The sequence below is a fragment of the Budorcas taxicolor genome, chromosome 2 (assembly GCF_023091745.1).
Source record: "Budorcas taxicolor isolate Tak-1 chromosome 2, Takin1.1, whole genome shotgun sequence".
Lineage (NCBI taxonomy): Eukaryota > Metazoa > Chordata > Mammalia > Artiodactyla > Bovidae > Budorcas > Budorcas taxicolor.
This window is the reverse complement of record NC_068911.1, coordinates 28,535,032-28,547,163: the sequence shown is the minus strand read 5'-3', so window position 1 is coordinate 28,547,163 and position 12,132 is coordinate 28,535,032. Positions and strand designations below refer to the sequence as shown.

Sequence of the window (12,132 nt, the reverse complement as noted above, 5' to 3'; positions counted from 1 at the left end):
TATGGCTGTCTTGGGTGAATTTGGTTTGGTCTTATTGGGAGGAGGGAGGAAAGGATGATGGAACTAAGGCGTAAAGAATGAGCGGGATGTTAAAGCTGAAGGGGCTAGAGATAGGGAGGATCCAGTGGAGAGACCAGCACGTGCAAATGTCCTGGGGTCAGAGCGGGGGAGATGGAGAGTTGGCCTGTGTGGCTGGGGCAGAGGCAGCGAGGAGGGGCGCAGGGGAGCTGGAAGGGCAGGGGCCCGACTCTGAAGGACCTTGAGCTTCAGGGTGAGCGGGTTTTGTCTTGTTTTTCAGTCCCAGAGTTGGGTTCCAGACCTTTTCTGTGCCACACACCCCTTTCTTCTTTGCCAGTCTGGTCTCAGAATAATGTTCTTAAAATCATAAAACACATAGGCTTGTGGAGGAAACCAGTCATACACACATATGTATATGTATGAAGATCTTAATGAGGTCCGTTTATGTTTTTACTTGAGGTTTATTTTGCATAGGGTAAAATTCACTCTTTTCCTTGAGCAGTTGATGAGTTTTGATAAACCGATACTGTCAGGTAAGCACCATGCACACAATAGAGATTCACGGCAACACAGCAATTCATAGCCCCCGAAAGCTCCCTCTTGCTGCCCCTGCCCTCCCGCACTCCCCCACTCCCACTGTGTTTTCTGCCCCTGTGACTTTGCCTTTTCCAGCAAATCATGTGCATGGAACCATGCAAGCTGGAGCAGTTGGAGTCCGACGTCTCAGCCTCTGCTGTTCCAAAGACCTTTATTTTATTTTATTTTTTTCCACAGTTGCTCAGTGTGTTTGATTGTATGGACTGGCTGGATTCTTCAGTTGCAGGACATTTGGGCTGGGAAACCAGTTATGTTTAATCATAGTGTGCAAAAGAGTAAACAGCAAAAACATATGGGCTTCTTTCTTAGTGCATCTCAAATCAGGATCCACCAGCAGGTGTGATACCTCCTTAATTTCCAGACAGCAACGCAGCGTCCATGGTAGTTGGAGGAGAGGCCTTTCACTTTTTGTTTTCGGGTATGACTTCTAGTGGTGACAGAGCCCCGGGCACTGCTGATGCCATTGCACTTTGTTGCTTTCAGTTGTCATTGGTGGTGCTGATGAGGGAAAGCGAAGCTATGATTGTTTCTCGTCCTAGTTCATGGACCCCCTGGCTTCTATCCAGAGCCTCATGGACTCTGGGTTAAAACCCCTCACCCGAAAGGGAAAGGTGTGGCATGGCAGGCTGTGCTTATTTAAGAGCTGAGCGTGGTGAGAATGGGTTGTGAGCAGGAGTAGAAGCTGGGAGGCCAGTAGGGGCCCAGGGGCACCTGGGCCAGGGGGATGGAGGCTGAGACCAGAGTGAGCGGTGGGTGAACTGAGGGTGGCCTTGGTGGCAGAGCCAGGTGCATTGCTGATGGCGAGATGCAGGGAGGGAGGGAAACGAGAGGACCGGGGAGGACAGGTGAGGACAGACATCCAGGTTTCTGGCAGCTAGGGGCTGAGGGGCAGTACCCTGGGTGCCCATAGCTCCTTGGGAATCGGGTTCATGACTGTGACCAGCATTGGGGTCTGCCTTCAGAGGGCTGTCTGCGGAAGGGCGGAGGCATCTCCTTCTTTCAAGGAAAAGTGGTTTCATTATTCTTTCTCCTTGATCACTGCTGCTGCTGCTAAGTTACTTCAGTCATGTCCGACTCTGTGCGACCCCATAGACGGCAGCCAACCAGGCTCCCCCATCCCTGGGATTCTCCAGGCAAGAACACTGGAGTGGATCACTGAGTCAGGTGTAAAACGGAAGTCATAGCTCAAGAGTACCAGGAAATGAATACCCCCCACCACTGTCATTCTAATAAAGTTGCCTGAAGACAACTATGTATCTGTCTGTATAGCAGGTTAAATAAGTTTCCTGATCTGCAAACTAGGGCTGAAAACAGGTTGCACTGAGTCAGTGCAGGTGAGTGCGTCCTAGGAGGCGGAGGAAAGAGAGGCTCAGTAAACGAGAGCGGTTACCACTGCTGCCCGAGGCAGACGAGCCCACTGCATCAGGCTGGACTTCCTTCTCTAAATCAGGGTGGTGCGCAGCCTGTTTTTATAAATAAAGTTTTATTGGCAGGTGACCATATCTACTCTTCCCTGTCTCATATGAGGCTGGTTTCATGCTACAGTGCAGATGGGAGTGGTTGTGAAAGAAACTCCATGGTCCACAAATCCTAAGATATTTACTCTCTGGTCCTTTAAGAAATCTGCCGATTTCTGTGATAAACTGAGCTCCCCGCCCGTGCCACCCCCCACCCACCCCCGCCCCCAACTTTTCCATCCCATCCTGGATCTTATTAAATTCTCATGGCTTTTGAGATGAATACTGTTGTCGCCTCCGTTTTGCAGATGAGGCAGCAGAGGCTCAGAGAGGTTTGGTGACATGCCCAAGGTCACCCAGCGAGGTGAGAGCAGAGCTGGGACTGAAGCCAGGCCATTCTGCTACCACTGTCCCGGGGGCAGCCCTCCTCCGGGCCCTGTATCTGCCAGGCCCCAGACTGGGGAGGCCGTGGGGACCCGACCTTCTCCTGACAGCTCTTGTTTCATGCTTCTCTCTTCCAGCTGCTTGCTACCTTTTTAATTCAGATCGAGAGAAGGAGGGGAGTCCAGTCCTCAGGGATCATGCTCACTTTCTGGCTTATAGCCCTACTGTGTGCCCTTGCCATCCTGAGATCCAAAATCATGACTGCCTTAAAAGAGGTAAGTGTGACCTCGTTCCATGTCTTCCTTTGGCAGCGCCCGGGAGATGCCTGTTCCTTCTGACTCGTGTGGAAACCATGCATTTCCTTGGGAACCAGAGAATGGCCACCACATGGGTCTGGCTTCTCCCCTGGGAATTTCCCTCCCCCTGATGCAACCTTTGTTCTAGAAGCTTCTTTCCTCCAAGCCCCATTTGTCTGTGTCTCTGTCAGGGGCAGGAGCAGCAGGCAGATGCGCACCATGCTTTGAGCCTCTGTCAGTGGTGACAGCCGAGCAGGCCGGCTCTCCATGTGTTTTGTCTGGAATGCAGCCGCGTGGGGAGTGGTGTTTGCAGGGTGACTGCCCCTGGGGGGCCCTGGACTGGTTCCTACATTGCGTTGGTGCCACTCCAGCTGGGAAGTGGCCCTTGTTGCTGCTCCTAGGAGTTGTGAAGAGCGGGTCATTTCAGACTGTCCCGCTGTTCCCTGCCACCTTCAGGCTAATCGGAAGCTGGCATTAGGCAAAGTGAGCAGGAGTGACCAAACGTTTATTGAGCACCTGTGGTGTACATTTCAGGCGGTCTTTAATAGTGACGGCGGCTGCCATTTGTTGAGTTCGTGTTTTCAGAGTGTTAGGCCGAGGACTGAGTCTTTTTTGTGAATGATCTTAACTGCCATCTCACAGTCACCCTGGCAGGGTGTCTCAGCCTCAGCCGGGATTGGTGTTTGGGGCCCGAGTCTTCCTTTTGTTTTGGGGGAGGGCTGTCTTGTGCTTTGCAGGATGTTTAGGGGCCATGCCAGTAGCCCTCCCACCCTCGAACAGAAATGTCTCCAGAAACTGCCAGATGTTCACTGGAAGGCAAAGTCGCCCGTCCTGTGGAGAACCCCTGATCTGTTTGTAGGTGGGGAAACTGAGGCACAGAGAGGTTAAGTAAGCTGATCAAGCCCCATGGCCATGGCCAGTGTGAGCTGAGCCAGGCCTTGAAGGTAGGTCTGATCCACTCCCAAGCCTGGGCCTCCTCCCCATGTCAGCTGCCCTGACCAGGCAGGGTGGACCACACCATGATGTAAACACCTGTCTTCTGTTATCTTGAAGGGGAGATAACCCGGAAGATAACCCGGCCCCTGCAGCTGCTTCTCGAAAGTGATCTTTTCTCCTTCTCCTCCTTCCCCTCCTGTGCAGGATGCCCAAGCTGATGTCTTTCGCGACGTCACCTTCTACATTTACTTTAGCCTCGTGCTGATCCAGCTCGTGTTGTCCTGCTTCTCCGACCGCTCGCCCCTGTTCTCCGAAACCATCAACGACCCCGTAAGTGTGACCGCAGATGAGCACAGAGACACGCATGTGTGCATGTGGGTGTGTGCAGAAGACACAGTATAGCTCACATTGATATGAGCCAGTACCGTCCATCTGGGAACTCATCCTGTCTTCCCCAAACACTTGGCCATAGGTAACGTCTTCCTCCCCGCTTTACCAATGGAAAAACCGAGCCGCACACGTGGCTGGAGGGTACTTAAGGAGGCTGTCCCATTCATAGTTGTAAACAGCCGTGTCTTCCAGCCCATTTGGTGGGCGTAGTGGTTTTAGACAGTACGGATGAACGTTTAAATATCAGGAAATTCCACAGGCCTTCTTAACTGTCCAGGTTTTCTAGAAAAGTGTTCTGGCGGTATCAGTGTCGTTATTCCATATGTGAGCGGTTGGCCGGCGCTGGGGCACGTGGCCCTGGTTTCCTGCCGCAGTCCTCACTGCTCCCTGGTGTGTTAGGCAGTCTTGCTCCTCTCACCTGCGTATGTGCCTGACCCCTGGAGGATTTGAGTTTGAGACCCTTGGTCTCCTGCATCAGTTTGAGGAAAATCCTGCTTGTGCAGAAGTGTATCAGTGGGCAGGGTGGGGGTGGCCGCTCTTCTGCTGGTAGGAGGAAAGGGAACGTGGCTGTTTATCACCCTGGTCCTTCTCCTTTCTTCCTCCCCACGTCCCTCCATCCTATTTTCCTTCCTCCTCCCCTGCACTCCCTTCTTCCATCCAGGCTGAGTGCCAGGCTCTGATCTGGGCACAGGGCTGTAGCAGTGAATAAAGCAGAATTCTTCTCACTTGGAGCTCATGTTTTCATGGGCAGGGGCGCAAACAGTAACCCAGGACCCAAGTATATATATCCTACCAGTTAGGTGGTGGTTAAAGCTGTGAAGAAAAACGCAAAGAGAGGAGGGGGAGATGATGGTTGGGGGTTGTGTGTGGTTCTGATAAAAGCAATCAGGGAAGCCCACCTCACCCCATCCCCCCAGGAAACCTCGCTGGAGCAGAGACCTGAAGGAGCGAGGGAGCCAGGCAGGCAGGTGCCCAGGGGGAGAGGTTTCAGGCAGAAGGGTGGCCAGTGCGAAGGCCCTGGGGCAGGGCTGCTGTGAATGTCACCATCACAGCAGGAAAGGCCAGAGCAGCTGGAGCCGCCAAGAGGCAGGAGGAGGCTGGGGATGGCCTCCGAGAGGTGGGACAGTCACTTCCGGGCCTGGTGAGCTGTTTGGATTTTGTTCCGAGAGGGATGGGGAGCCTTTGGAGCAATCATCTGATGCTTTGTTCACGGTTAGTCAGCTGCTAATGGGTGAAATTGCAGTAGGAGCAGTTTTCGGCTGTGGTTCTGTGGGGTTTGTCCTGGACCTCAGCAAAAGGCTGTGGCCGCTTTTATGGGGTGATGAAAGGACCTGGCGGGGGGGCATCAGCTCAGAGGAAGCAGTGATGCTCCAGCGTGAGCTTTAGAAACTGGGGAGCATGTCCCATTCTAGGAGAGGCCCTGTTCTGCCATCTCCCTGCTCTAGGAGGAGCTGGATTGGAGAAATTAGCAAAGTGTGTGTGTGTGTGTTCATGTATGTATGATGTGTGTACATGTACATGTATGCATGTGGATGTGTGTGAATGTGGGCATTTGTGTGTTTTTGTGGGTTTGTGTGTGTGTGTGTTGTGTACGTATAAAGTTCACAAGGGCAGCAGCCATGCGTGGGCACCAGGGGATCCAGCCCCTCCCTGGCACAGAGGAGGGGCTCAGATGTCTCCGGCTCTTACGTCTGCTGTTGATCGGTGTTGGTGTGCATGAGTGTGGGTAGATATCAGGCTCTTCTGTGGAGCTGGGGATCACAAGGAACAAGCCACAGCCCCCTGAAGGGCTGCAGGCCCTGGGGTGCTCGGGGGGTAAACTGAGCCCGTGGGAGGCAGACAGGCCCACTTGTGGATCTTCCAATTCTTCAGGCTCGCTATGGACTGTTGCTGATGCTTTATGGGGAATTACTGTTTTCTGGTCCCCTCTGGGATCCAGATAAAATTCCCTTCCCTTCTCTCCTGGGTGTGTGCGCTCTGGGGTGACTCACAGAGCTGACTTCCTCCTTCCATTGAACTTCCTGCAGTTCCAGGGTGTGGGGCCTGGCCTGCCACCCTGGGGACTTAGAGCCTCAGTCTGATGGTGGAGGCAGTGTGGTAACAGGAGGAGAGACTCGTTTTGGAGGCAGGCAGACCCTGGGCTTAATTTCACCTGCGTCCCTTTATCCCTTGAGTAGATATTTCTTAGGTACCGGTGGTATATGGTGCTTGGTTCTGGGACACAGCAGTGTGTGAAAAGATGTCGTCAGTGCCCTGCTGGGCCTATTTGTTAGCCTAACACACCCACCCTGAATTTAGTGGCACAGGATCGCAACAGCCCTTCGTTAGGATGTTTCACAGGCCTGGGCATTGGCTGGGCTCAGCTGTGTGGTTCTCACCGAGGGTCTCTTCTGCAGTGGTGGTTGGATAGCAGCTGGAAGGCTTCCAGGCTCACAGGTTGGGTGGTTAGCGCTGGCCCCTGGCTGAAGGCCCCACGTGGTCTCCTCCCAGCTGCCTGGGCTTCCTCACAGCCTGGCAGCTGGTCTGTAAGAGTGTGTATTCCGAGAGTGAACTCTAGACCTGGGAGTGGCCAGGTCTCATTGTAGGACCAGTATGTGAGATGGCAGGTGATGCCTGGCTGTCTTTGAAAAATACTGTCTGCCTCTCGCCCCCAAGGAAGCTTACCATCCTATTAGGCAGATCAGCCGACCACAATTGAGATGAAGACTGAGGATCAAGTTATGTGACTTTTGGATTGGACTTTGAGCGAGTCACTCCTCCTTTCAGGACCTTAGTGTCCCATCCTTGAAAACGGGTTGAGGCTCAGTTTGATGCCAGCTGCCCCCCACCACCCCCTACCCCGATCCACCCCCACCCCAGAGCCGAGGCCTGTGACCTGGGAGGAGGACGTGTCAGGTGACACCTCTGCTGTCCCCTTGTCACTCTCTGGGCTGGCATCATGGTGGAGCGGGGAAGGTGGTACCGGTCCAGCCCCGGTCCCTGTCCCGTTCTCCGAGCAGCCGTCACAAGTCGCCTGTCCTCAGCGAGAGTGGTCAGCCAAGCCCAGGGTCAGGTGGGGCTGGCGGTGCCGTCCTGCTCTCCCTGCTGAGTCACCGAGCGCCGTCCTCCCCAGCTGGCCCTGTGCCCGATGTGTGACTCAGAGCCGTGTCCTGGCCCTGCTTCCCGGCGGGGCTGTTCCCCTCCACGTGCAGGCCTAGGGCCCAGGCCTTGGGGGCTTTCTGGGGCTCCTGCCTGTCCCCAGCATCGGATCCTTTGATCTTCTGGCCCTGAGGCTACCGCTTAGGGCGTGGGGTCAGGGTTGCCATCAGCAGTTGGGGGCATCAGGAGCAAATGTGGCAGGTTGTGGACCGCCTCCATTCCCCCACCCCACCCCGCCGCCGCCACTTCTCACAGTGGGGGGTGCCACTTCTCACAGTGGGGGTCCTCGGACCGGCAGCATCAGCAGCACCCCCAGATGCACATTTGAAATGCAGTCTCAGGCCTGCTGAGTCCCGCTGAGTCGGGGTCTCATTTTCACAAGATCCCTGGCTGGTTCACGGTGGAAAAGCACCAGGTTAGCACATTCTTAAAAATTACTCAGCTCATTTGGTGGAAGAGGTATTTTTAGTCCTGTTTCATAAATATGGAATATTTTACACAGAGCGTTTCAAACCTGCAGAAAAGTTGGAAGACGCAGTGAGTACTTGCCATCTACCTGCCAGCTAGATTGCTAAAAGTTAACATTTTGCTAAACTTGTTTTTATCACGTATCTGTCTAGCCAGCCAGCCGGCTAAGATTTTTGGTATTTAAAACTGACCTTGAAATAACATCAGTATCCTTCATCCGCACACTTAACCATGTGAATCATTAGCCAGAACTCAACATCTCATTATGGTTCTATCTGGGGTTTTGGTTTTTTTTTTTCTTCCTTCAAGTAAATTTACATAGTGACATTCCTGAATCTTAAGTTACCCATTTGATGAGTTCTGACAAACGATAACTCAAACTCCTGGAGCCCCAGGAAGTCCCCTCCTGTTCCTTCATGCCAGCCCTACCCTTTGCAGCCCAGAGGCCACTGCTGGGCATAGACTGTTAATGAGAGCATGGAAAACTCCACTTGTAATTCCTTTCTCTACCGTGTAGTACTTCATTGTGCCAGGGGCTCTGCTGGGCTCTGAGTACCTAGAAATGAACAGACCTCGACCACCCCAAAGGAGAGATGGAGGAGGAGGCAAAGGCCCAATAAGCCAGCTCTGTGGGATGGACAGAGGGTTCCCAGGCAGGGAAGTGCTGGGGGCTGTGGAGGAGCAAGGAGCCAGTGGTCCTGAAGTCAGCCCGGGGCCCCAGAGCCGGCATCCAGACGAGGGGATGCCTCTGGCCAGTAGGTTGAAGGCTGGAGGATGGATGGGAAGGTTCTCCTGCTGGTGGAAGCAGCATGTCCACAGGCCCAGCGGTGTGATGGAATCTGTGGGTGTTTGGGAACTGCATGGCCTTGTGCTTGGCCAAGTTAGGGGAGCCAGGGAGCTGAGCATGAAAGATCAAGGGTAGAATTGAGTGTCACCATATGGACTTGGAATTATAATCCGAGGGAAAGTTTCTCAGCTGGAGGCGAGTGACACACTCAGGTTGGAAGATCCCTCTTCTTTTGGACGATCCCTCTGGCTGAAAGGAGGGTGCAGGAGGCTGGTGGCACCTAGGAAACCATTACCGGAGCCCAGGCAGATTGAGAGGAACGCTGGCCCGAAGAGTGACCCTGTTCAAAAGCCACGGAAGGAAGACGGACAAGTTCCTGGGGAAAGCACACGTGGTGTGTGTGTGCCATGGTAGAAGAAACCGTGGTCCTGAGCCTGGAGGAGATTTGCGTAGCTGAGAAGCAGCAGAACGAACCAAGAACACCAGTGTTACACACTGTATCACCGGATTTCTTACTGTCAGACATTTGGGTGGTTCTAATCAATAATAATAATAGCAGCCTTGGGTTAATAAAATTAACTTATTTAATCCTCACTGCAACCCAGCATTGAGGTGGAACTATGAGTCTCCCCCCATTTTACAGATGGGAACGCTGAGGTTCAGGGTGGTGTAGTGTCACCTAAGTTCACAGGGCTGGATCGGGGGGTGAGCCCTTCACACCTGAGCAGGCATCAGGATCACCTGGAGGGCTTGTTACAACTCAGATCATTGCTGGGTCCCCCCTGCCCCCAGAGCTTCTGAGTCAGTCGGTCTGGGTGGAGCCCAAGGCTTTCTGTTTCTGACAAACCCCCAGGCCCGCAGATGCTGGTGATGAGGTGGGGTCTGAGAACCTCTGGTCCGAGCCACACTGCTGCCATGCATCTCTTACTGCTGGGCATTTAGGCATGCCGAGTTGGAGTCCTCGGCAGAAAACTGAACTAAAAAGCAGAATCAAAACCAGAAAGGGCGGCGGGGGGGGGGGCACCCAGAGAGTTTCTGATGGAAATAGCTGAGGGCTGAGGGCCCCAGACAGGGTCCTTCGAGCGGCCCCTGCGAGGTCATGGGGGACCAGTTCCCAGAGCCAGCGTCTGGGGCTGTTGTACCAAATTAGTTTAAACCTCCCGTGCCAGGTAAAGATGCCAAAGAACAGCTCCCTCTGTATGAACAGCTTATTCCTTCCTCTTCATCCACCTTCAGCTGGGGCCTGAGTTAATCTCGTTTTCACTGAACGGGGGATTGGTCATTAATAAGCTTCCTTCCTCCTGGGACAGGAGTTCCTCCGTTTCAGTCTCAGAGGCCCAGAAGCCCCGAGCCAACATCCTTGCCTTCTCCACTTTGTGGATTAGACCAGAAAAGCTTTGCTTTGTTTCAGCTGAATGAAGTGCTGCTTGGATCCTTGGCCAGCAGCCCTCCTTTTTTTTTTTTTTTTTCTTCTTTAATGATCAGTTCTTGATTACTTCAGACCTCTGATTATGTTATCACGTAAGGCCTCTCACTCGTGTCAGATAGGGACTTCCAGAAACCGGCTCCCAAATTACGTAATTTCTTGTCTGGTGATGGGACTCGGTGTCTGCCCAGTGTGATCTGAAAGTCTATGTCTGGATCCAGGGGGAGGGAGCAGGGCTGGGGAGAGGAATTACGGGAGACTCCTGGATGCTGCAGCTTAGAAACTGCAATGCTTATGTTGCTGACCCAGACTCAACTGAATCTGGGCTGGGGGGAAGGTGGGGTTGGCTCTCCCAGGGTAGGATTTGTACTAGCCAGAGTGAGCAGGAATCTCTGCCCCTGGGCCGTCACGCCTTGTGGTCTCAGGTAGGACTCCATCTGGGCACAGTTGGGTATAAAGGGGTTGAATTCATCTCCACTTATGCAGCCTTCTCCCTTCCCCCACCCCCAGTTTTATTGAGGAATATTTGACTTACATCCCTGATTTAGCTTAAGGTGTGCAACATTGATGGTTTCATATACGTATATTGTGAAATGATTATTATAGTAGGTTTAGTTACCATCTGTTGTCTAATACAGATAGAATAAAAGGAAAAGAAAAAAGCAGGGGTTTTTTTGGGCTGATCTGCACCAACCAGGATCCTTGCATGGCTTACAGAATCTTAGTTCCCCAACCAGAGGTTGAACCCAGGCCCTCAGTGAAATCATATTGGACCTCCAGGGGATTCCCCGCAAAAGAAGCTTTCCTGGTGGCTCAGATGGTAAAGAATCTGCTTGCAATGCAGGAGACCCAGGTTCAATCCTGGGTTGGGAAGATCCCCTGGAGGAGGAAATGGCAACCCACTCCAGTATTCTTGCCTGGAGAATCCCATGGACAGAGGAGCCTGGCGGGCTACAGTCTGTGGGGTTGCAAAGAATCAAACACGACTGAGTGACTAACACTAAACTTATAAATGTTGAGACCAAGACTGAATGCTTCCACCTCTCCTTCCTCATCCTCTCCTCCCAATTTTATCATATGTTAAATTATATCAGTAACTAGTGTTTCCAGCATTATAGCAATTGTAAATATTTTTCACTTGCAGAACTGACTGGAGTCCTATGTCTACGTGTCCTTTTTTAAACCGGAAGTATAATTGACCCACAACACTGTCAGTTCTAGATACACATCATAGTGATTCACTGTTACTATATGTTTACAAAACTATCGTTATAAGTCTGCTGCTGCTGCTAAGTCGCTTCAGTCGTGTCTGACTCTGTGCGACCCCGCAGACGGCCTCCTACCAGGCTCCTCTGTCCCTGGGATTCTCCAGGCAAGAACACTGGAGTGGGTTGCCATTTCCTTCTCCAATGCATGAAAATAAAAAGTGAAAGTGAAGTCGCTCAGTCGTGTCTGACTCTTAGCGACCTCATGGACTGCAGCCTACCAGGCTCTTCCGTCCATGGGATTTTCCAGGCAAGAGTACTGGAGTGGGGTGCCATTGCCTTCTCCGCATTATAAGTCTAGGTTGCTTCATTTTTTTTTTTTTTTCTTAAACCTTATTTTAATACCCTCCTCACCCCCCAAATTGGGACAGACCAGAACAGTCTGGGCTGGGTTTAATTTTAAATTAATACACATTTTTTTTTGTCATTGTTTAAATCAACAGTGTGGCAGTAAGGGGTTATCCTTGGAAAAAGTGAAACCCATGTTAACAAAAGACATCATGGAAGAACTCCACTTAGTGATTCACTGGCTACTTACAAGTCTCCTTGCTGTTCTCTGAAACTCTGCATTCAGTTGGGTATATCTTCCCATTTCTCCTTTGCCTTTCACTTCTCTCCTTTTCTCAGCTATTCGTAAGGGCTCCTCAGACAGCCACTTTGCCTTCTTGTGTTTCTTTTTCTTGGGGATGGTTTTGGTCACCACCTCCTGTACAGTATCACCAACCTCTGTTCACAGTTCTTCATGCACTGTGTCTACCAGGTCTAGTCCCTTGAATCTATTCGTCAGCTCCACTATATAATCATAAGGAATTTGATTTAGGTGATATCTGAATGGCCTAGTGGATTTCTGTACTTTCTTCAATTTGAGCCTGAATATTGCAATAAGATCTGTACAGTCAAAGCTGTGGTTTTTCCAGTAGTCATGTATGGATGTGATAGTTGGACCATAAAGAAGGCTGAGCGCTAGAAA

The 12,132-nt window shown here is 51.9% G+C and overlaps 1 protein-coding gene across 4 annotated transcripts in view; it reads left to right on the top strand.

The window, feature by feature from the left end:
• Positions 1–12,132, top strand: part of ABCC1 (ATP binding cassette subfamily C member 1) — a 155,198-nt gene that overhangs the window by 53,741 nt on the left and 89,325 nt on the right. For all 4 annotated transcript variants that reach the window (XM_052652082.1, XM_052652080.1, XM_052652081.1 and 1 more), the window contains exons 4-5: positions 2,594–2,731; positions 3,893–4,018. In XM_052652082.1, the coding sequence (XP_052508042.1) occupies positions 2,594–2,731; positions 3,893–4,018 (264 nt within the window). The remainder of the gene's footprint in view (positions 1–2,593; positions 2,732–3,892; positions 4,019–12,132) is intronic.